This window comes from Citrus sinensis, chromosome 9 (genome assembly GCF_022201045.2).
Source record: "Citrus sinensis cultivar Valencia sweet orange chromosome 9, DVS_A1.0, whole genome shotgun sequence".
Taxonomy (NCBI): domain Eukaryota; kingdom Viridiplantae; phylum Streptophyta; class Magnoliopsida; order Sapindales; family Rutaceae; genus Citrus; species Citrus sinensis.
In genome coordinates this window covers 17,970,485-17,993,916 of record NC_068564.1, presented here as the reverse complement: position 1 = coordinate 17,993,916, position 23,432 = coordinate 17,970,485, and the positions used below count along the sequence as shown (strand labels likewise).

At 32.3% G+C, this 23,432-nt stretch overlaps 2 protein-coding genes and 1 non-coding gene across 6 annotated transcripts; 2 read left to right on the top strand and 1 right to left on the bottom strand.

Moving 5' to 3' along the window:
* The first annotated feature begins 1,981 nt into the window (after nt 1-1,981).
* On the top strand, nt 1,982-2,088 carry LOC112496850 (small nucleolar RNA R71). Its single transcript, XR_003063440.2, has one exon. It is a non-coding gene; the product is annotated as a small nucleolar RNA R71 (small nucleolar RNA).
* A 3,561-nt stretch (nt 2,089-5,649) lies between these two features.
* LOC102624751 (uncharacterized) lies at nt 5,650-9,049 on the bottom strand. 2 transcript variants are annotated; one of them, XR_008051626.1, is made up of 7 exons: nt 8,461-9,049; nt 8,214-8,363; nt 7,919-8,053; nt 7,770-7,826; nt 7,535-7,624; nt 6,651-7,316; nt 5,650-6,405 (listed from the first exon to the last, which is right to left on the bottom strand). XR_008051626.1 is itself a non-coding variant. In XM_052433269.1 (7 exons), the coding sequence occupies exons 1-7, from the start codon at nt 8,966-8,968 to the stop codon at nt 6,373-6,375; spliced, it is 1,518 nt and encodes a 505-aa protein (XP_052289229.1). In that variant the 5' UTR covers nt 8,969-9,049; the 3' UTR covers nt 5,650-6,372. The 2 variants fall into 2 exon arrangements, 1 of the variants encoding a protein (XP_052289229.1); XM_052433269.1 differs by having other exon boundaries at nt 6,772-7,316.
* A 7,785-nt stretch (nt 9,050-16,834) lies between these two features.
* On the top strand, nt 16,835-23,093 carry LOC102613632 (high mobility group B protein 15). Of its 3 annotated transcripts, none has more exons than XM_006492985.4 (7): nt 16,835-16,994; nt 18,241-18,461; nt 20,369-20,447; nt 21,057-21,198; nt 21,302-21,418; nt 21,761-22,161; nt 22,263-23,093. In XM_006492985.4, exons 2-7 carry the CDS (start codon nt 18,292-18,294, stop codon nt 22,689-22,691), a joined length of 1,338 nt encoding a protein of 445 aa, XP_006493048.2. In that variant the 5' UTR covers nt 16,835-16,994; nt 18,241-18,291; the 3' UTR covers nt 22,692-23,093. The 3 variants fall into 3 exon arrangements, with proteins under 3 accessions (XP_006493048.2, XP_006493049.2, XP_006493050.2); XM_006492986.4 differs by lacking the exon at nt 16,835-16,994 and adding an exon at nt 17,199-17,357; XM_006492987.4 differs by lacking the exon at nt 16,835-16,994 and adding an exon at nt 17,720-18,046.
* Nucleotides 23,094-23,432: the final 339 nt, after the last annotated feature.

Here is a 23,432-nt window from a genome sequence, read left to right as displayed (position 1 = left end):
CAAATGTGATTGTAACAATTTTAATTCAAGATTAAGATGTGATTCAATAGATGGTAAAGTTTTTTTTACTTCCCTATTTGAAAGATTCAAATGCTCAAAAAATCTGTTATGTTTATCAGATTGCTTTCCTTCCATCAAATCTATCTAGTTTGCTACAACATCTTTTTCTTCAAAGCCTTCAAAGGTAGTAACTTAGTTGATCTCATTACTGCAGCATCTGTCAATTCTATCTGCTACAACAAAATTCACAACACTCAAGAAATTGCAATCTTCTAACTCATCAGGGTTCTTCATAGCCTCTAATACATTAAATGTGACTTGCTGATTATTCACTCTCATGGTGAGCTCTCCTTTCTGCACATCTATTAGAGTTTTCCTAATTGCTAAGAAAGGTCTTCCAAGTATAATGGGTACCTTTTTATCAACCTCAAAGTCTAGTACAATGAAGTCTACTGGGAAGATGAATTTGTCAACCTTCACCAGTACATCCTCAATTTTTCCTTCAGGATATGCATGAGATCTGTTAGCTAATTGTAGAGTGATTGTGGTTGGCCTGCATTTCCCTACTCCCAACTGCTTAAATATAGACAATGGCATCAAATTAATACTAGCTCCCAAGCCACAAAGTGCTCTGCCTGTGTACCTAGTTCTAATGGAACATGGTATTGTAAAACTTCCTGGATCCTTCAATTTTGTAGGAATCTTACTTTGGAGCATATGACTGGTTTCCTATATTAAAGCAACAGTTTCAAATTCTCTCAGCCTTCTCTTTCGTGCTAAGATGTCTTTTAGAAATTTCACATAATTAGGTATTTGTTCCAAAGCTTCCACAAAATGTATGTTGATGTGTAATTGTTTTAGCACTTCCAGGAATTTGCTGAACTGCTTGTCTTGTTTTGCTTCTGGAATCTCTGTGGGAAATGGGGTGGATGCCTAAACTGTTGGGTAGCTTCAAGAGGTGCCAAACTCTGCTTGTTTGGTTTGTTGTAGGTTGTAGTTACTGGTAGCTTCAGGAGGTGCCTAAACTTCTTTTTCAGAATGTACTGGTTGAGTTCTTTCCATAATTGCTGCAGCTTGGTCTCTGTCACCAGTATCTTGATGGTTAGGTTGTTGTAACATGCTTCCATTTTGAGGTGGTTTTTGTAAGGAATTAAGTTCTAACCCTTTTTTCATCACATCAACAAGGATGTCAATATTCTTTCCAGATCTTAAGTTAATTACTTTGCAGCGTTCTTTGCCCTCTCTTCTTGGATCTTATGTGTTGCTAGGTAAGATTTCTTGAGTTCTGCTACTCATTGTTGTGGCAAGTTGTCCCATTTGGTTCTCTAGGTTCCTCAAGGATACAGCTTGACTCTGCACAATTGCTTCATTCTTTGCAATGTATTCCTTAATTAATGCTTCCAGTGAAGTGATTGGATCCTGACTGATATGTTTTTGCCCTTAACTCTACTAATGAAAACCAGGTGGTTGAGTGTTCCTATTTTGTCCATTCAATGCTGGAGCATTTCGATTATGACTGCTCCATGAAAAATTTGGGTGTTACTTCCATCCAGGGTTGTAAGTATTTGAATATGAGTTGTTTTGAGGCTGTCGGTTGAAATTACCCACATAGTTTACTGATACTGGATTTCCAAGACAGTTATCAAAATCATGTTCTTCACCACAGTATACGCAAGAAAGTTCAGCAACTTGTTTTACTACTGCTGGAGCAGATGTCATGGCTTTTACTATGTTAGTCAATAAGGTTATTTATGCTGATAAAGTTGTAATTGTATCTATGTTATGTACCCATGCTGCTCATCTTGCTATTGGTTGCCTGGTTGATGGCCACTGATAATTATTGTTGGCAATTCTCTCCAGAATTTCATAAGCTTCAATATAAGATTTAGATAACAAAGCTCCATTTGATAAAGCATCCACCATCAATCTTGTACTAGAATTCAACCCATTATAGAAAGTTTCCAATTGTATGCAATAAGAAATGCCATGGCGAGGACACCTTCTGAGCAGTTCTTTGAATCTTTCCCAAGCCCCATACAAACTCTCATCTTCAAGTTGATGGAAAGAAGTAATCTAATTTCGCAATTTTTATTTTTTGTCGGTGGGAAATATTTCATTAAGAATTTATCAGCCAACTCATTCCATGTGGTAATGGAATCAGATAGTAACGAATTTAACCATACTCTTGCTCGATCTCTTAATAAGTAAGGAAAAAACATCAGTCTTAAAGCATCTTAGGCTGCTCCAGCAATCTTGAAAGCATCACTCACTTCCAAGAACAACTTAAGATGGAGGTGAAGATTTTCATTTGGCAATCCATTGAATTGACCCATTGTTTACAACATTTGAAACATTACTAGCTTCAGTTCAAAGTTTGCGGCTTCCACTTCAGGTCTAATTATGTCATGGTGAGTACCTATGTCTAGTTTGTCACAAATCTTAACTTCAAGTATATCCCTTATGAGATTCAAGATAAACTTAATCCAGGAAACTCAAATTAAGATCAAATATGACTCTAATAATGTCTACTAAGACATGCCCTTTTGCGGCTCTATCTTAACTTGAACAGTTATAATAATAAATACTAAGTAAAATGTTGCAGCAATGATATAGCAACTTATAAGAACAGTCAAGAACCCCTTAGATTGTTTGTCACTCAACTACAAGTAAATCTAGTTCATATTCTGAAAGAGAAAAACAAACATCAACATATTGTTCACGGGATACATTAGATCAGTCAAAGAAATAATAAAGGTATAAGTTAAGAATGACAAGAAGTAAATCCAAATAACTTTGCGGGATTTTTCAATGCTACTGAAGCCGTCCTCTTGAATTATGATCTTTTTCTTCTTTTTCTCTCTAATGTCTTTAATGATAATTCCTTGTCGCCGTTTTTGTGGTGCGTGCCTCCTTTTATAACTAAAAACTAGAGTAAACAAAAGTCTCGGACGTGCATGAGTTAAATTAAGAAACTGCATATCGCAATTTTGCAGCTGACCCGCACTAAGTTTTCTCCCTCAGTGCTCTAGGATTGCTACAACAATGGTTGCTCTGACAACGGGGAGAACACTGCACTATTCTCGGTTGTGCTTAATTTCTTTTGTGGCCATATTCTTTTCTCCTCTTGCTGGTCTAATATCTCAGCATCCCTTCATGAATTATAAACTTCTGAAAACCTACAATTATGCATATGTTTTGAGCACAAATTACTTTAATTCAAGTAAAACTTATTAAGACTCACTAAAATGAATGTTTATGCAAAATATAATAAAAACACCTCATTTACTCTCTAAGTGATCTTGATTTAAGTTTAGAATTGTTGTAATAACTCTCATTTCATAGAGTTATCAAGTATGAATTTAAAACTATGCACAAACATTTTTATTACTTATCTATTATAATTGGTTATTAATATAAACTGTTTGTGGACTTAATATAATGTATAATTTAATTTTTGGTTCATACGAATTTATGCTTGAATTTCATATATAGGAATGCATAAATTTAAATGAAATAATTCATAATTTCGTTCAGTATAAATTTAGAATCTATAATAGAAAAAATTAATCATAAAATAAGTCATAAAAAATTAATGACATCAAATATCAATTACAAATTCTGTCACAAACATAGTATTTTACCCGCCAAAATTATCCACACGATAATTCACGCGCACAAATTAATTTTCCCGCCAAATTTTCAAAATTAAAAAGAATTCACATTTCTCGCCAAAAAATTAAATAATTTATTCTTTTTTTTCCATGACTAACATATGACATTTAAACGCTATCATGAGTTGATGACATACATTTTTCCTATCATAAAAGAGTGACAAGTACATAGATGATAGATAATTTCATTGTCATCTACCCCCCCTTATAATAATTTTTTTCTGTCATCTATTGTCAGTTTTCTTGTAGTGACTCAAGATTAAGGTTGATTAACCTATTAAAGCATTTTTGAATTATGATTAATAATATTAAACTAGATCATAATTTACAATAGTTTTGCTCAGTATATATATCACATATATACTAATTAATCTACTCGAAGTCTTTTTCATTGATTAAGATAATACCAATCACTATAGAAGTAGAGAAGGTATAGCCTTATACGTATAATGAAGTGCCCATTTCATTAATAATTGTTAATGATATTTTATTTATAAAGAAATTATAATTTATATCTTCATGAATTGATACCTATTCCCAATATAAATAAATCACATACTTTATAAACAAAGGTTAAGATTACATGTTCAAAATAATTAATGAATACATAAATTTTATTAAATTTAAAAGACGTTATTTTTTATCACACATGCGTTAGGACACCACAATATCGATGAGTTTAATACCTTTAGGGGGTGTTTGGTACCCCTCATTACATGGGATTGCATTGCATTAGCAATGCAGCCCCCTGTTTGGGGTACCAAATGGTTGATGCACCCTAATGCAGCCATTGGACGCATTAGCTAATGCGTCTAGTTACCGCATTAGCTTTAGCTTCCTCTTTTTTTTTTTTACTTTGTAATAATAATAAATTAATATAATTTTTAATTTAATATTATATTATATAATATTATTTTTACATTATAATTTTAATATAAATTAATAAATTTATTGTTTAATAATATAATATTTTATTTTATTTTTTATTATAGTAAATGTACAACTAAATAATGTATTATTTAATTATATTATATACAACTAAATAATGTATTATTTAATTATATTATATTGATTAATATGTAAAATTATATTAATTAATATATATAATTGATTAATTTTTAATAAGTTAATATAACTAATAATAAATACTTAAATAATATAATATTACATTATTTAATTATATTACAATAATTAAACTAGTTATTTTTAAATAATTTAATATAACTAATAATAAATATCTAAATATGAATAATATTAATTAAAAATTAATAAAATATATAATTATTAGATTGTTTAGCACAATTCATTTTTTAGCACAATTCATTAGTATTTTCTAAATCTATAATTTAAATTAGTCACACAAAAATTAATACAATACAGTGCAATATCAAATATGATATAATTAAAAATTAATATAATATAGTGTAGTATCAAACATTGTACAACATTATTATAATACATTACTAATACAATATAGTATAATGCAATACACATGCATTAAAATAATGCAATACAATATAATATAATACAGTGTGCCAAACGCACCCTTCATGAATTTAAATGTATTGACACTTATTAGAATTTTGGAGCTAAGTGGATCAATTGCAAATAAAAAATCTTTTAGGATGGAAAAAAAAATGTGGTTGGAATCCCCTTTTACGAAGGTTGCTTGAGAACTTTTGTTGTATTTGCGTAATATTTAAGAAAAGTTAGACATTACACAACAAAAATGAATTAAAATCACCTCCAAACTCCATTTTACTTTCTGTCCCTTCCTTCATTTTTTTTTAATTTTACTTTATAACAAATTTGATTTTGCATAATATTTTTTTAATCTACATATCGCGGAATAAATTTGTTAGGTGTTATGTGATGAAAGTGTTGATCAAAACAACAAGTAAATTGATGGAGTAATAAAGAAACTTTAGCGGTGAATTAATTAAAAAAATAAAAGGAAATTAACTAGAAGAACCAGGTACTTAAAACGGCTGTGGTATTGAAGTTTAAAAATGAAATACGGCAATCACGAACATACCTTCATCAATTGCAACAATAACATTAATTTTTATGTAAATCATACCACTCCAAACCAAACAACTATATTAGGCCAAATAAAATCAGCAACTTAATTAATCATAAGCCACTTAGCAAATAAAATCGCCATGGCCGAGGAACCATTGCGAGGATGGCCACCATACGATCGACGTAAAGAGGAAGGTAAGCAAGGGCAAAAAATGTCACCGGCAACCATGCTGCAGCGTATATAGGATATGCTGCTGATCTGAACTCATTGGTTAATAGAAAGGAATGCCCTGAACAGAATGAGACCAAAATAGCTACGATTGATGTGATGAGCATCGTTAAACCAAGCAGAAGCTCTCTTGGCAAAGCCATGACAAAATCATTTTCTTGGTAACGAAAGGTGAGAATTTTAAGAAAAATAATCAGGACTGTGACCGAGGAGGATAGAGCAATAAGTGATGAGATGGCAAATATGTTGAATACAGGCTTATTTTCAAGGATTGGTTTACCACTCCCTTGGTCGACGCCGCCTGGCACGGCTGCTGAAGTTGCGAATGCTACGGTTGCTATGAATGCCGCCAGGACGGAGCATGATTCAGAGGTTTTGGTCAGCCATTCCCTGCCTTCTTGCACAAGGGCACGGTGTGCTTCTGTGAAGACTTCGTCCGGAGTTTAACCTTTAGAAATTACGTTTCGTGGTCGCCTTGACAAACTGCATGCGTTAGCAGAAAAACTTGAGTGATTGAGATATAATTATGTTTACATTCTTTTTAATTTTTTTATCGCTACAAATATCAATATCATTCTGTATTTTGTTCAAGAGATAGAGCATTGACAAACTTCTGACAAAAGCAGTGAAAAATTGGGCCGAAATCAATTATCACTGTTTTAGAGAGTAGTCTGTCTCTTTAATATTCTTTACTCATTTATGAACGTGTATGATTGAGATTTAATTACCTTTACATTCTTTTCTAATCACCATCATTCTGAATTTCTTTTTGCATTTTACTTGGGAGAACAAAGCTCATATAAGGAGAAAATCCTGCTATGAAGAGAACAGTTTGCCTAGCGTACACACCTGAAACCACGAGATTTCCCAGTGCATCTGTAATGCAGCTCCAAGAGTATGCCAGGGTCGATGGTCTCCATACGTAGCAGCAAGATGCAATGCACTGTTTCCTAGGTTGTCTACTTGCCAGAAAATGGTTTCTCCCAATTCTTCACGACTGCGCAAGAGATTGTAGACATGGGTTTGCCTGTTCTCAATGGCCAAGAGAAGAACATTTTTCTCGCCCGGATCCAAGTCCCAGATGGCCACTGGAAATGTATCTAAGATTTTTTTCACCATCTCTGTCACTCCCATCTTTGCTGCGACTAATATCGGCGTCTCCTTTCGCCTTGATCGTCGAGCATTCTTCTTCTTATATGTGTTTGGATCAGGTGGAGTTTCTCGAGCTGTGAAAGCATTTACATCTTGTCCAAATGTTGAAATTCGAGGCTCTCGACCATTATATACGTACTTGTACACATGAGGATTACGGTCATCAACTAGTTCGTCAAAAACCTGAATAGCCCATGTGTGTGTCTCTTTCTTCTCTCTGACATTCTTAATCCCCCGAATTCCTGCATATATAGCATACCATATTACGTTTAATTCAATTTCTGTAGCATACATCACAAAGAAATCGTTGGTAGCAATTGTATGAAGAGCAATGATATTCAGATATGAATTTTTGACAGAACGCTCGCAGAAACAAGGTAAAACTGGCACCGGTTGTACCTTGTTTCTGTCAATGCTCTGTCAGTACTCAGACTCTTTGGCATTTTCTTGTAATTCTCACCTTGTACAAGATCAATAATGCCTTTGAGAAAACATTTTACGTAATCGGACGGAAATAATTGATCTTCTTTGCGATCTTTCTTTGATTTATCTATTCATAAATAGTCACAAGAACAGCTATAGATCAGGTTCAAACGCGGGGAATTCAAACATAGATTTCGCAGAGTACACATGTGACAATTTATAGCAGCTACCCACTTACCGTCTTTTGAGCTTAAGTAATTAATGCTTCTTACCTTGAGGTGTGCTACTCTTAGGTTGAGGATTTTCTTCATCATCTGCCTCACCCTTTCCTATTGCCGGGAAAACAAATGAAATGGTTATCAAAATTTCAATTTTTAAATACAAAAATATGTAATGTGTCGAATTAAAGCAGTTGAAGTACTCTTGGTCTGCTTGAAGCAGTTGATGCATTTGTCACGGTTTTGTGGAAACTTGAGGCCATTATTGGATCTGGAATTATTTGAACAAGCGCCATGATTATGTTTCTCCTCCTTGATCAGCTTGTCGACGGTTACACCTTTACAGCCAAAATTGATCTATTTTAGAATAACAATAGAAATTGCTGTAACTAAATCTCAACGATACACTGCTATAAATGCATGCATGACAGAAGATTATTAAAAGAAAAGGATAAAAAATATCAGCTCTAGATTCAGATTCCTTGAATATATGCTTACACTTGTAGACGAAACTTTCAAGCCAACCAAGGCCACTACCGCTCTTGAATACATGAGGCTTGCTGGCTAGAATATGAAGAGGAGTTAATCCATTTTCATTAACAGAGAATACAAGATCCGGATAGTAACGTATAATCTGAAACGCCAAACCTGCAAGAACAAAAAGAAGAAGATGAAGAAGAAGAAGAAGATTAAAAAACATTTAATGCAATGTTAGAAGTCACTGAAGGAAATTAATGTTACATACTGAAATGTTCTCCAAATATGGCAGCGTGCAGAATGGTGTCCCCATTATTTTTTCTAAAAGTAGCTGCCCTGCTGTCATTCTTATTTTTGTCACCCTTACTCTCTGTATCAAGTAAATGGAGGCAAAGAAATGCGTCTTTCTGGCCTTCAAGAGCCGCCAAGAAAAGAGGAGTCTCACCCTCATGGTTGCGAACAGCGACAAGTTTAGGATCTTTCGAGGCCATACAATGGCACATTACTTGATTGCCGAGAGCTGCAGCAAGATGAAGAGCAGTGTTGCCTTTCTTATTTTGTAATTTTAGGACATCTGATGGATTTTCTCCCATGCTTCTCACTAGCCTCAGCACAATGTCACTTAGTTCAGCGACCACAGCTAAATGCAAAGCTGTGTCTTTTGACGTTGTGATTTTGACCTTTTGAATCTGGGGATAGTCCTCATAGGCCTTCACAACGTCTTGCCATTGGCCTTTCATGGTATTTTGGAACAATTTATCAATATCCTCCTCCATTTGTGAAGTCACTTCGATATCCGTAGGTAATAGGCTGTCAATATAAATAACTCATAGACCTTGGAATGGAATCTACTTGCAGCACCACTTCACCCCAATTATCATAACTTCTATATCTGACTTGGGTAATGTATTCTCCTTAAATCATCCGCAGATATTTTTCTTCTATATTTTTTGAAGTAAATTAGACTTGGATTATAATATAAAATTTAGTTTTGCTTTTTTAGATAGTTTGTTTTTTATGCTTTTAGTTATATTAATTTTGTCTTGTCTTTCCATTTTGGTAGAGTTATAAATTTTTTTTTAATAATATCTTTGAATATAATAACTAAATATTAACTTTATAATTTTTAATAAATAGAAATATAACATAAATAATGTAATCATCTAGTAGACTAATAGTGTTAAAATATATTCATATTTAAATATGTAAGTATTATATTTATTGAAGTAATATATTTATATTTATTGTAGAGATTTTAAATAAATATTTTGGTTAAATACATTTTACAATTAAAAAATATCTCATGTAATAATAAATGTTGAAATTATTATTTTACATAATATTAAAAAATAATTTAAATTTTAATACATGTATCTAAACTTATGCTTCTATTTATTATAAAATTTACTTTAATATAATAAAAGATGTTTAATAGATTGTAAAATATTAAAATAATTTTAAATATTTAAATTATTTTAAAGTCTATATATTATTACACTAATTTTTAATATAATATTTTAAATTTATCATAAAACATTGAAGCCAACTTTTTTTGGATAATAGAACCAAATTGTATTATGGTAAAAAAGAAGGTCTTGGTGTCCCTTTATGAAAAATTGTGGGGTTTCACCATTATTCCTCCAAATCTTAGGAGTGTAGATAGAAATGTTTCAATCCAAAATTTTAAAGGCTGGGAACGTTGAGGAAAATGCATAAACCATGCGGTTTAAGTGATTCAAGTTGCAAACTTTTAAAACCTCGCAGTTTTAAAGTTGTTTCGGACTTTTCCCGCACTTTAAGATCCCGGACTAAAAAACTAATAGATAGATATATAGATATTTTAACCATTGATTAAAATGCTCTCTCGATTTGAGCTCTCTTATGTTTTTTAATTAACAGTCTTATGTCTTATGTAATATAGTAATAGTATGTGGATAATATTTAATTTTCTTATTTTTTTATTTATTAACTTCCAATCATAAATTTTTGCTCATAAAAATTTCAAACCAACAAAAAATATTTTTAATTAATTATTTTTTAATTAAAAAAAATCATTTTTTTCATAAGATTGTATTAATGTAATGCTTTCACCTTAGAAGAATAATAAAGATGGGAAGTGAAAGAAAGCTAAGTAAAAGAAAGAATAAATATTGATATGCTCCAAGTCATACCTTTTCTTTATTCTCTCTATATACTTTCTTAAAAACTTCAATTAAAATTATTCTTTCAACCATATACTTTCTTCTCCATGGAGGGAATTCATTTCTTCTCCCTCTTGCTGCTTGCTTTACTAAAGACAACTATAATCTTTTTCTTTTATTTAGTAACACGCAATATCAAAAGAAAGAATATTTAAAAGAAAAAATGCCTAAATGAAATTAAAGATGCCTAGCATGTACTACTAGTTTCTAACTCACTTTGATTATCAAGTAATCTAAATCATTTGTTGTCTACTTGTTCATGCATATTGTCTGGGGACAAATTTACAGAATAATATTGAAAACACAGGCTAGTATTGCCAAATTTTGAAGAGAAGTGAAGAATGGGGTACAATGTTCTGATTCTCTAATTATTTTATTTGAATTAATTCCATAATTCAAATTTAATGCAAGATTAATTATATGGACATGTATGGGTTTTTTTAGAATGAATGTACATGCATCCATTTTACTTGAAAGCATCTTTCCCCAGGAATCATTCACAAACATACAAATGGTAAAAATTTATATCTACTTAAATTGCATACCCAAAATAATACCGTATAATATTAGTTAAATTAAATGAATTATCTTGAAATTCACTGTTCATAGTTTGCCTCTTTCAGCACAAAAAATATTCTCAATTAATTCACCTAATTTATTCTAATAAATACCTTAACTAAATAAATTTCTAGTATAAAGGAATAAAATAAATACAATATTATTGACACAATGACGCTAATAATAAAAACTCTAATACAAAATAAATTAATATGACTAAGCAATTAAATTAATTGACATGCATACAGTTTTAGTTTGTTAGGTTTATTTGTACTGTCATCTCATGGTAACAACGAAGTCTTCAGTATTGTATCGAAGAATTCTTTACGTGAATGATAGATTATTCTAAATTCGACAGCTTCTCTTACTTTCTCGACATTTTTTCCCGTATTTACTTTCAAAGGAATGTCCTTTAGCAGATCCGCCGCCAAAGTGCCATCAAGAATTCTTTAACCAACTCTAGGAAGTTCAAGAGGAGGCGAAAGCTAGTTTCAAACGAATGAAAGTATTATCACCTTTATTTTTGAATCGCTTTGCGAAAGCTGGTATACAAGTTCGATAAACTCAATACTCTCAATTTCTTCGATTATCAATAAATTTTAGAACTGAATCAGCAGACCTATGAAGTGGCCAGTTACATTGTGTCTAATCGATAAAATCTATACAGCTTTAGTTAGCTTCATGCACAAATTGATTGGTTAACTCTTGAGTGTAATTGCTGTTGTTCTTTTGAGTTTGATTGTTAACATTTCTTGGCTTATATATTAGATCGAAAAAAGTTCTCATGTGCACAAAAGAAAAAAAAAAGGGGGGCAATAAATTTGAGACCTTGACAGTGGATGAGGTTAGAAGAAGAAAACTTAAGGGTTTGCGTGGATGAGGTTAGAAGAAGAAAACCAAAGGTTTGCAAAAAATCGCCTGTCATTAATTATTTTCTTAAACATTAAACTTGACTCAAATTAAAATAGAAAATATAAAAAAAAAAAAGTCATAAGTTGTAATCAAAATATTAATTATCCTATATCATGTAGGTTTTACCAAAACATTTTTTGTCTTTTAATGGTTTTGTGCAATTTTGTGTGCAAATAACATCGCTTTTTCATTTTTATCCATGCTTTGAGAGAAAAGCCACATCACATACATTCCACATCAAACTATTCTGGTGATCTTATTTTAATAATTAGGAATTCACATGCTTATATTGAAATAGAGCAACCTAAATCAAATATTGCTTAACCGTGAGCTTAACAACAGAATTTTGGGTCCTAATTCTATTATTGAACAACTAAGCGTGCGTTTGGTAACATTTTTTATTGGATATTTTCTATTTTCCAAGAATGAAAAACACAAAAACATATTTGGTAAGGCCATTTTCTAACCGTTACTAAAAAATTTGTAGAACAAGATATTTTTGTTCTTTTAAGTTTTGTGAAGAAAAGCATTCTTGAATTTGTACTCAAAATTGGAGAACAAAACAAAATAAGCAAGGGAAAAAAGTTGGAGCCTGGCCCATCGCTTTATTCATTAATAATTCTTTATTCAATTGTTGTTTAATAAGTCTTTATTCAATTGCTTCTTTACCTTATCCCTTCAATTTCATTTCTACGATTCATTCTCACCTTGTACTCTTTTGTTCTTTATATTTTAGGTTGTAAATATAATTAACACAAATGAATTTTTTAAATATCTATAATAAATATAATTGTATGAATTTTTAGTTTGCTATACTTTAATTAATTCTACATTTATTATTATATTTTTCATTTTATTTTAATTTTTAAACTTAATAAATTATGAGGAGGTTTTTGAAAATTATTATTGTCGTATGGAATTTGATTTCATTTTGATTAAAATTATTATAATAAAAGATAAAATGTATAAATAAATTGAAAAAAATTATTTTACAAAAAATACTATATTTTCAAACAAATCGCTAAATGCACTTTTATCATCTTTTTCATTTCAGACAAACAATCAAACACGTTTGTACTGTTTTCATTTTTCATATAGTGTTTTGAAAACAAACTACAAAACAAATTTTCATTTAAAAAAAATCACATTAAAAATATCATTCTCTTTCTCTAAAATAAGAGTAAAAAATATTATCAAACGCACCATAAATTACAAAATAATTATACCATTAACAGGCAAAGCTAACTTAGCTAATTAATACAGAGGTAAGAAATTTAAATTACGAGAAATAAGTTGAACCCGAAAAAGATGGCTCGGTGTCATAAGCTAGAAGATTTCCTAAACCACATGGAAGATCTCTTTTTGAGAGCCACATTTCCGTTAAAGCAACCACACAACATAGGATCATCCTCAACAATCAATGGGCTAACCTCAAACTTGACTCACGAGCAACCTCACTCCAAATCGAATGGCAACAGTTTTAGCAAAATATAACTTACGGTAAATTTATGAGTTGTCACCCACGACAACTCAGTTGTTTCACATACCACCATTTTTTTAATTTTTTGTGACAATTTAAGGAGTTGCTGTAATGTACCATACACTTTTGTACTGTTCCTCTTGTCCCACTGCCATTTGTGATGATGCGCCACACAGCACGAGGCCCATCCACAACGTAACACGAATGGGGTAGGAATTTGCCGCACTTCCATGTGGTATTGGGCCTGTTAATTTTCGATTGTGCCGGCCTCACATGACACGATTCTTTTGGACCGGGTTAGCACAACACAACCCCCTTACTTTTCAAATTAGTGATTTTTTTTCCGAAGGTACGAGTGGGTAAAACTCAAACTACTTGTTTTACCACCTGCTAACTCTAAAGATATGATCAGGTGGCCAATTAAATAAAATAATTTAAAAAGCACTCTAATAAACCACTGAAAGCAAATTAGTTAAGTGCATTAAAAGGGTGAAAAAAAACGAGCAATACGATGCTTAATGCAAGACTCAAGTCTTGATTAGGACAACACCTAATAACAAAACACCAATCACTGTAAATTTTCTTAAAAAGTAAAATAAGAGTAAACGGCTTCACACTTCAAAGTCTAAGGACGTACAAGAGGACCTTCACTAATGTAGGTGAAGTGCACATTTCAATAGGGAGAAAAAAAAATCATTGTGCTAGGTAATATAACACAGCACTATCAGTAGTTCGAGCCCCCGCGACGCATGTAGGAGTTTATTTCTTTTCTTAATCATTAAGTGAAGGCAGTCTTTTTCCTTTCGAAATGTGAGTGGAGTAGACACCTTTCAAATATTAGAAAGGGTAAAATTTGGGCAATATTATATAAGAATTAATATAAATTAGGTTTAATAATTGTCTGATTGTAAATATCAGCTGTAAATCTCATATAATATGAGTTGTAATCTGAGTATTAATCTCATGTAATTCAAAAAAAAATACTTAAACAAAAACATTTAAAAAAAATACCCGTACAAATCGATTCATTAGATAATCTCTACGATGAGCTGCCACTTTGGAACATCAATGTCCCACCATTAGAGCCGCTGCCGTACAATTTCATCACGTGCATATCCTTCTATGTCACTATCTAAGGCCATGGAACAACCCAAAAGCAGCAGAAAAAATAACCCAAAGATAGATGTAATTAGAGTTTTCAAAAGGAAAATGATGTTCGAGAGAGCCTAAACTAAACTCCGACTAGTTAAAATAAAAAGATATTTTTAAGTTTTTTTCCAATTTTTTTTAAACTTTATCAGCCCAAATGGGGGCTCCTTTGAGCTTTGGGTGAATGTACCATCACTCTATAAAAAAAAAGAACGAGAACAAGGTTAATAAACTCCAAGATAAATGTAAAAATATTATTTTTTAGATGATGGCAAGAAACAACATCAATGTTGTTGCTTTATTCATAATTAATATTAATCACAAGTAAAATCTCTCTATACTAATACTCTATATAAGTATAAATACTATGTAGCCATAAAAAAACTTCTATCCTAATTTAGACCCATAATAAATAAGAAAAACTCCATTTTATATAAGTTATAACTTTTTCAGATTCCATCTTAAAGAACTACTCTCTGCATAGTATTAATTATTGTGTATTAAAAAAAAACGTGTTATATTACATTAAAAATTTAAGATAAAATAAATATTTTTTAAAAATTATTTGAGATAATAATTTATTCTTTATGATTTCAGTAATATGACTTTGGATATAACCAATATTACATAGATGATAGATATATGTACTAGGTTTTTGAAAGTATGTTTATATCTTTCGTCAATATTTATACATTAGATTTGACATTAGGGATGACAATGGAGAGGGGAGGGGAGGGGACCAATCTCCTCATACCCATCCCCGATATTTTGCATATGTCCCCGTCCCCGTCAGAATTACTTGAGAGAATCTCCATCCCCTCCCCGAATAATAACAGGGGATCCCCGGTCCCCGAATAACTAATAGTCTAATACATTATTTTTATTTTTTATTTTAAATTAATCATATTAAAATAAAAAATTCAGATAAAAATAAAGTTCAAAATATATCTTACATTAATATTGATCCATTACAAAGTCACATTCAAAATATAAATTATTAAAATAATTATAAAACAATGAAAATAATATAAGTAAAGCAACTTATAAGTACAAATATTAATAACTGTATAATATAATCACAATGTAAAATAAACTCATACTGTTATTGTAAGCTCGTAACCAACTTTGACAGTACATTAAGGCCTCCAATGTGCTTGGATGAAGTTTGTTACGGTGTGGGCTCACAACTCTACCACCGGACCGGTGCTAAAAGCTGATTCAGAAGCAACTGTTGTAATTGGAATTGTCAAAATATCTCTAGCAATTCGAGCTAATGTAGGATACCTATTAGCATTTAATAATATAAATATTTTGATATTTATTATTTTTAACAATATTTATAATTTGTTATTTATTTATTAGTAATTTTAAAAATAAAAATAAAATTAAAAATAAAAATGGGGAAATGGGTAGGGGATGGGGATTCCACCTCATCCCCGTCCCCTCCCCGAATAAAAAATTGGGTAAAAAATTTTTCACGTCCCCTCCCCGAATAAAAAATTGGATATAAAATTATCTCCGTACCCTCTCCGAATGGGAAAAATCCCCGAGGGTATCTGTTCCCGTGGAGATTTTTGCCATCCCTATTTGACATGCTCCCTTAATTAATTATCAATATGACACATGTTTTATCTCTATATCGCTTGTATTAAGAATAATTAAGTTAAAATAATAATTTTTGTAACTACACCTCTGTTTATAACCTCTTATGATAATAAAATTAGTTGGTCCCAACAATATGACTGCAGAGATATTTTATTGTAATGATATCATACTTTATAACTAAAATAACGTTACCCCTTATAAATATGTAATTTCATAATTGATCCATAAACATATTATATACCATAAGCACAATTATATTTTTATAGCAAATATAGAAAAAATAGTGCTGGTTTGGTGATGGAAATAAGAATGGGTATTAAATATACTATAAATAAAGAGGTTAAGAGTTTTTAGGGTGATTGGTTGGGACTTGTTCTTTATAGTGTTTTTAAATGCCCTTTATTAATTTCTGGAGCTGCTGTTACGGCACTCATATCTCTTCAATTTTTTCTTCTTATCTCTCCCGCTTTTGCTTTTGATTTTTGATTTTTAGATTTTGCCGTTTCAAACGGGGAAGTCAATCGGACACGTTAAGCTTTTGCTATTATTATTATTTTTATTTTTTTCACCCCACTTCCATAATTACACATATAATATCTGTAAAATATTGAATATTTTCTCTTAGGCAACTCATAAATTTTGACTGCCAACCATTCACATATTGTGAAAAACCCAAACTACCCTCCTTGAATTTCGAACTGAAGCAAAGTTTATTGAGGGTTTAATTGTCTTTTTGCATTTGGGTATGTAATCCTAGGGTTATGTGATATGTCATCACCTTCCAAAAATAACAAAAACAATACACCATATATTTTTTTAATAACAGTGTTTAGCCATAAGCTTCAAATTCATGTTTAATGTCATTTCATTTTCCATGCTCAATCCTCCTCACTGTTGGTAAGTTTTTTTTTTTTTAATTATATTTGCTTATTTTAGGGTTATTTTGTCTGTTGGTTCTTCTTTATCTGGGTTTCTATATCATAATAATACCAATACATTTTTTTTAAAAGGAATAATACCAATACTTATAATAATAATATCACCAACAAAACAAACTTTATAAGTAAAAAGATATAATGAATACTACTTGTATATATTATTTTATTATATCTACTGTGGATAATTGTTATTTTTTTATTCATAATTTTTTAAATATAATTTTCTATCTTGGCCTCCATGAAAGAGGAAGGACAAACAACAGACGGCTTCTTTTCATTATTTGATTTGAAAACTCTATGTTAATGGGTCTTTTAAGCAAAGGTATGTTTTGGTTTCTATTGAAAGTTTCTCTCTCAATAATTTTTATTAGTTTCTTCAAAAAAATAATAATAATAATAATTTTATTAGTTGATTGATGGACGGTTCCTTTACTACCCCACATTGGTACCTTCTTCAAAATCTTTAAAATCCTTTTTCCCTCTGAAACAGTGTCAGAAAATGAATAGAAAAAGAGTTGTTGTTGGAACTTTGTTAATGAATGAAAATGAATATTGGATGGATAAAAAATTGAATATTTTTTATTTATTCAATTAGCACACATTTTCTTTTGTTTGGTTTTGTTTATACTTTATAGCAACCCCAATAGATACAAAAGCGTATCTTTTGGAATGTCAGAGTAAGTGAGAGGCTTTAAAGTCATCATATGTAGCTTTTGCCTATCTATCACTATGTAGGCCTGCAAGCAATTCTGTTTTAATAGTGTATCTGGGTTCTTTTCTTTATTGCCAGAGCCTAGAAGGATTTGTCTCTTTATAGCCCTTTTTCTGATGGGAGCTTTGATGGGTTTCTTCTGTTTTAATCCTTGGTACTACTCTGTGTCTGTGATGGATGTCATGGCCGTGACAGCTTTAATAACAGCTATGCCTATGCCTATGCCGTGCCTTTTACTTCCTTTCTTGGGTTCTGAATCATTTCTCCTTTGTTATTGGGGAGTTATTACATCTACTGAGGTTGTTGATTCTTTAATCTTGATGCTGTTAATGATTTTGATTTTCTCAATATATGCTCTTTTCGTTTTCTTTTTATTTTCCTTTCTGGGTTTGTCTCTTTCTCTTGTTTTGAATCCTGCATGCAGTTCATTTCACCTGCAAGTTCTGTTTGTTTCGTGATTTTCAAGATTTTCAATTTTTGTCTTGTTGTGCAGTGAGAGGAAAGTTGAATAGTAGAGTGTGCTTGCTTGGTGGTTATACAGGCCATGGCATCAACTTCTTGTGCCAAACAAAGCCCTGTTCCAAAGAAAGAACCAGCTTCTGGTCATCAATCATACCCACCACCCCTCGCAAAATATGAAGATATTGTGGCTAGTCCCAAGCTCTTCATGGCGACCTTGGAGAAGCTTCATGCTGCACTGTCAACCAAGTTCATGTAAGCTTCTTGTCATTTCATCCATTCTATATCAGTTTGTTACTTTTTAGATAACATTCCTTGTAAGACTCGTGTACTGAAGTATGAATTTTTGTTCGCCACTCATTTTGATTTCTCTTTACTATCCTAGATTCTAAAATGTTTCTTTTTCTGACATGAGTAGTTCTTTATAAAAGGGGACTACAATGAATCTATATAAATTGCGTTATCAATGCTACTGTTCTGTTATCATCATTTCCTTATCTGTGCTTTGTTTCCTCACTTTTCCTCCTAAGTTGGTCTTTTTTACTTTTCTGTTACTTTTTTTAGGCCAAAGTGGGTTCGTTTGATAAAATCAGGGATTTAATCTTGGCTCATTTCAGCCAGATTAGACATTAAATGGAATGTTTCATTATTAAGCTCATCTTGTTGAAAGCTTTGGTCGATTTGTCATCTTTGAATGAAGAAAAGAAAAGATTTTAGGATTGCTGATATGATGTTAATTTTACGATTACTGTTGTGATGTTAATTTTGATGCATTAGTTGTTGGGCTACTGCGCTGACTATGAGATAGTTAATTTATTTGCTTCATGTATCTATGTTGTATGAAGTGCTTCTTTTAGTAAAATGGAGCTCTCTGTTTCCTTCTAGTGCTGTATTGCCTTACACGCTACCAACATAGTGGCACCAAATCGAGCAAAATTTGTGTTGTTATATCTTCATTCTGTTTGGGTAATTTTTTCCTTTATAGAATGCGTGTTTGCGGGACATTATTAAATATGAGAAAAATGAAGTTCATCATTGTTGGCTCGTTGAGTTATGAAAAGCTTTAATAAATTGCAAGGAGATTTCTATTTCCAACGTCAGTTATGCAGACAAGGTGTAGATTGCTCAATGTTCTTACCGCTGTTTTTGTAATGGATTTAGTATTCCACTATTTTGGTACTTAATATATTTTGTTGGCATCTGCTTAAGTTCATTATAAAAGTTCAATAACTCGAATATGGATGAATGCCATCAAAAAATCAAATATGGTTCCAGGTTGTTCAAATTGATATTAACTATCCAATGTAGAACTGTTAAAAAGTCAAACTTCAGTGTCCCATTCAACAGATACCATCATTGGTCTATTCTATATTGCAATTGTTAGTAGACTGCCCTTTTGATATCTATCTTAAGTCCATAACTCTATTTTTGTCAGGTGTGAATCTAGTGATCTGGATGTTAAAAGGAGAGGGGGAGGGGGGGGGGGGGGGAAGAGTATCTGTTATTGAGCATGTTTCAGGGGGTAAATATGAGTCATCTACACAGAAGCTTTATTCTTATTCTTAGAAAATGACTGGAATATATCGAAGTGACGGACACTAAGACAGCATGCCTCTTCTGCATGATTTAAATGGAATTCCTCATTGAATTATATTCAATATCAGTGGAAAGAGATTTCTTCTTCTGTTGGAGTGAAAATCTTGACGTGCAGATTATAAGACTCACCAAAGATTAAGAAAATAATAGTTTATAAACTTGCTGATCTCTACAAGGTTGTAGCTTTGCCTAACAATTAATTGTCCCGTAAAACTCTTGACAGATATAAAGCATCGACTACTGTATATTGGCTTTAGTCAAATTAATAGATCATAGCTTTAGGCTAAAAACTTGTATATTTTCTTGACCTACGACAAATAATATTTTGCTCTCCATATTTACTTATAATAACTAGAGTGAAATGATTTTGCTGTAGTGTTTTTAGACAAGTCTGACTTGTATTTTTGTATAAGTAGTTGCCACTTGGCAAAAGTTGTGAGATACTTGTATGCATTTTTTCTTTTTTTCATTAATGCATAGCCTTACAGTAACTTATCTGATTTTCTACCTTTTTTAAAATATTCTCACCATTGGCAATCTGATGTATATTTGAACCTTGGTTTTAGGATCCCGATTATTGGAGGAAAGGAGTTAGACTTGCATCGGCTTTTTGTGGAGGTAACCGCTCGTGGTGGTATTGAGAAGGTAAGTATTTGCAATTAGTTGTCTGATTTTATTCTTTATTATTGTGATTGGGCGCCTTATCCAGCTACGTGAGTTGTAGCACGGTCTAATATTTCTATGCCCTTAACATGTTTTGTACATGGCTTTTACCCAGTTTGGTGTCAGTATTAGCTGTCTTTATGTGTCACATATACTTTTAACAACTCAGCCTAGTTAGAGAGGCCTTTTGGTTGCAACAGAAAACATTCTGTTGCCATCTTCCTCTTCCTTTTGTTGTGTGTGTGTGTGTTGGTCTGTGTGTGTTTGCCATTTATTTGTTTAAAGTCCATTCATACATTTATTTCAGTCCATCGCTACATTGTTTATTCTGCTCTGAAGTCAAGATATTTTATTTAATCATCTTTCTGCTCACTCGACAACGAAACAAGGTCATATCTTGTTTCCAGATCTGTCAGTTAGAGTTGTATGCATTTATGCCAGTGATTTAACTAGCTAAGTGCTGTTAAAATATGCAGAATTTATGGTTTAAGAATTACGTAATCAAAATGTTTCAGTTAATTTTTTTCAATGCTGATCAAGAGTGCAATGTTTAATCCTGCTGTACTTATACTTTCACAACCCAATTCTCAGATAATTAAGGAGCGAAGATGGAAAGAAGTCACTGCTATATTCAACTTTCCGTCCACTGCTACAAATGCATCTTTTGTGCTGCGCAAATATTATCAATCATTGCTTCGAGACTATGAACAAATTTACTTTTTCAGATCCCAGGGTTCGTGTCATGTCTCAGCTGATTTGTTGTTGAAACACTCCTTTTGTCTTGATTCTATGTGTTTTCCTCATGAATATGATTACGACTAAATGACCTTTCGCAGATTCTTGGCAGGGCCCATCCACAAATGCCGTGGCAGCTCCAGGGACAGCACAGCCATCACCAGACATTCAATCAGCTGTTCAGCAACCAAGAATTAATGCTGCTGTGTTGCCTGAAGGTTCTTTCATTCTCAGCCCTTGTTCTTTGTCTTGCTCAGAACTGCTGCCTTATTTTGAATACTTTTTATCTTAAAATTGTCAACACTTTTCATTAGTTGTTGGATCCCTTGGGGATTGTTGTAACTGTCAATTTTTTTTTTAACACTACTATATGTGAAACATTTTCTAGTCATAAAAGATATTTTCATGAGGGATGATGAACTCATAATTAACTTCTTTTCGTAACCATTCTCATTATTTTTATTGTGTTGTTCCTATGTTCTCATGCCCGATTTATCCAAACGCTACTCTGAATATACTTGCAATTTATTTATTATAACCCTTCGTTCTTGTTATTGCAGCAAGACCAGCTTCATCAGGAGGATCTCCAGTAATAGGGGTCATTGATGGGAAATTCGAAAGTGGCTATCTTGTTACTGTAACAATAGGATCGGAGACGCTAAAAGGTGTCCTCTATCAGGCTCCTCAGTACCCCATACACCAAGTGCCATCATCTTACAATGTTATCAACAATAATAATGCCACTGCACATGCTGTCTCTGGGGTACAACGCCGTCGCCGCAGGAAGAAATCTGAGATCAAAAGGAGGGATCCCGCTCATCCAAAACCTAACAGAAGTGGCTATAATTTTTTCTTTGCAGAGCAGCATGCAAGACTGAAACCGTTACACCCAGGGAAAGACAGAGAGATCAGTAGAATGATTGGTGAACTGTGGAACAAGCTAAAAGAATCTGAAAAGGCTGTAAGGCTCTATAATTTTCAACTCATTGTTTACTTCTGCTACTCTTTAATATTTTTTGTCTAAATACTATTGCCTTAGACATGGATGTGCCTGAGATTCAGGTTTATCAGGAGAAAGCTCTTAAAGATAAAGAAAGATATAGAATAGAGATGGAAGATTACAGGGAGAGATTGAAGACAGGTCAAGTAATCAGTGATGCTATTCCACTACAACAGCGGCTTCCTGGAGCAGATGTAGACATGGTGGAAGTCGACACAAAGCTTGATGAAACTGGAGGGGATTCTCCTCAAACCCCAGATAATGAGAGTAGCTCTGGTGTAAGTGATTTTGAAGATGATAAGACCGTGGAGAAGGACACGGAAATGGAGGAATCTCCAGGAGTGGGATTAGGTACTGAAACAAGCAATGTTGACTTGGAGATTTCAGCTCAGGAGCCAGCTTTCCAGCTGCCTAAGGCCGAAGAGAATGCAAAAGATAAGAATGTTGAGAATTTTACTGATGACATTGTTAGAAATGATATGGTTGAATAAGCCAGTGACGATGGTGGTGAAAGCTTAGCAATTAGGTTAACACTTTGGCAAAGACGAGAGCATCCATTGCTTTATAGCACAAGAATATTAGAATTTTCTACAGTGAAGGTGTAGCAGTTTAGTTCAAATGTTTGTTCATTATAGATTTTGCTTAGCATTGTTGCTATTCAAAATCAGATATGATAACTCAAGTGTTCTTTTCATTTGTTTTACTTCTTGTTGCAGTCGCATGCTTCGATATTGTAAACTGTAGAGGCTGCAAGATTTCACCTTCCGTCAGTCTCTAACTTGATCTTTTAGCTACTTTGTGTTAATTCTTACCCATGATTGTCAAGCAAATCATTTTTTTGCCTCCAAAACTGCCAACTTTCATTTCAGCAATGTGAATACTGAATATTATCATTTTTTTTCCCATCTTTTATTTTGCCCTTCACAATTATGTGCATATCCAACCTCTCTCCCTCTTTTTCTTTTTCTTTTTTTTCCAATCAACAATCTTTATTAGTTAATTTTGCATTTTAGTGATAATTTTTCAATAAAACATGAGCGTTTAGGTTATTTCAAGAAACAAATTGCATGGTCTTCCACCCGCTTTTTTCTAAAAGCATTGGAAGTCAGTAAGCCAAGGTAACCTCACTCCCTTGAATCATATTCACTTAGCTCCGATTGCAAAGGTTGAAAAACTTAAGAAAGTGGGGGATTTTAGACCCATAAGCCTTTGTAACGTAATCTATAGGATTA

Bases quoted from the DNA above. Each gene is read 5' to 3' on its own strand.
- LOC102624751 (XM_052433269.1), bottom strand. From the start codon at position 8,968: ATGGAGGAGGATATTGATAAATTGTTCCAAAATACCATGAAAGGCCAA. The intron at 8,054-8,213 runs GTAAGCATATAT...TTGGCTGTAAAG, and splicing joins TGAAAGTTTCGTCTACAAGT to GTGTAACCGTCGACAAGCTG. The intron at 6,406-6,771 runs GTGTGTACGCTA...TAACGCATGCAG, and splicing joins GGGAAATCTCGTGGTTTCAG to TTTGTCAAGGCGACCACGAA.
- LOC102613632 (XM_006492985.4), top strand. From the start codon at position 18,292: ATGGCATCAACTTCTTGTGCCAAACAAAGCCCTGTTCCAAAGAAAGAA. The intron at 18,462-20,368 runs GTAAGCTTCTTG...CCTTGGTTTTAG, and splicing joins GCACTGTCAACCAAGTTCAT to GATCCCGATTATTGGAGGAA. The intron at 20,448-21,056 runs GTAAGTATTTGC...CCCAATTCTCAG, and splicing joins CTCGTGGTGGTATTGAGAAG to ATAATTAAGGAGCGAAGATG.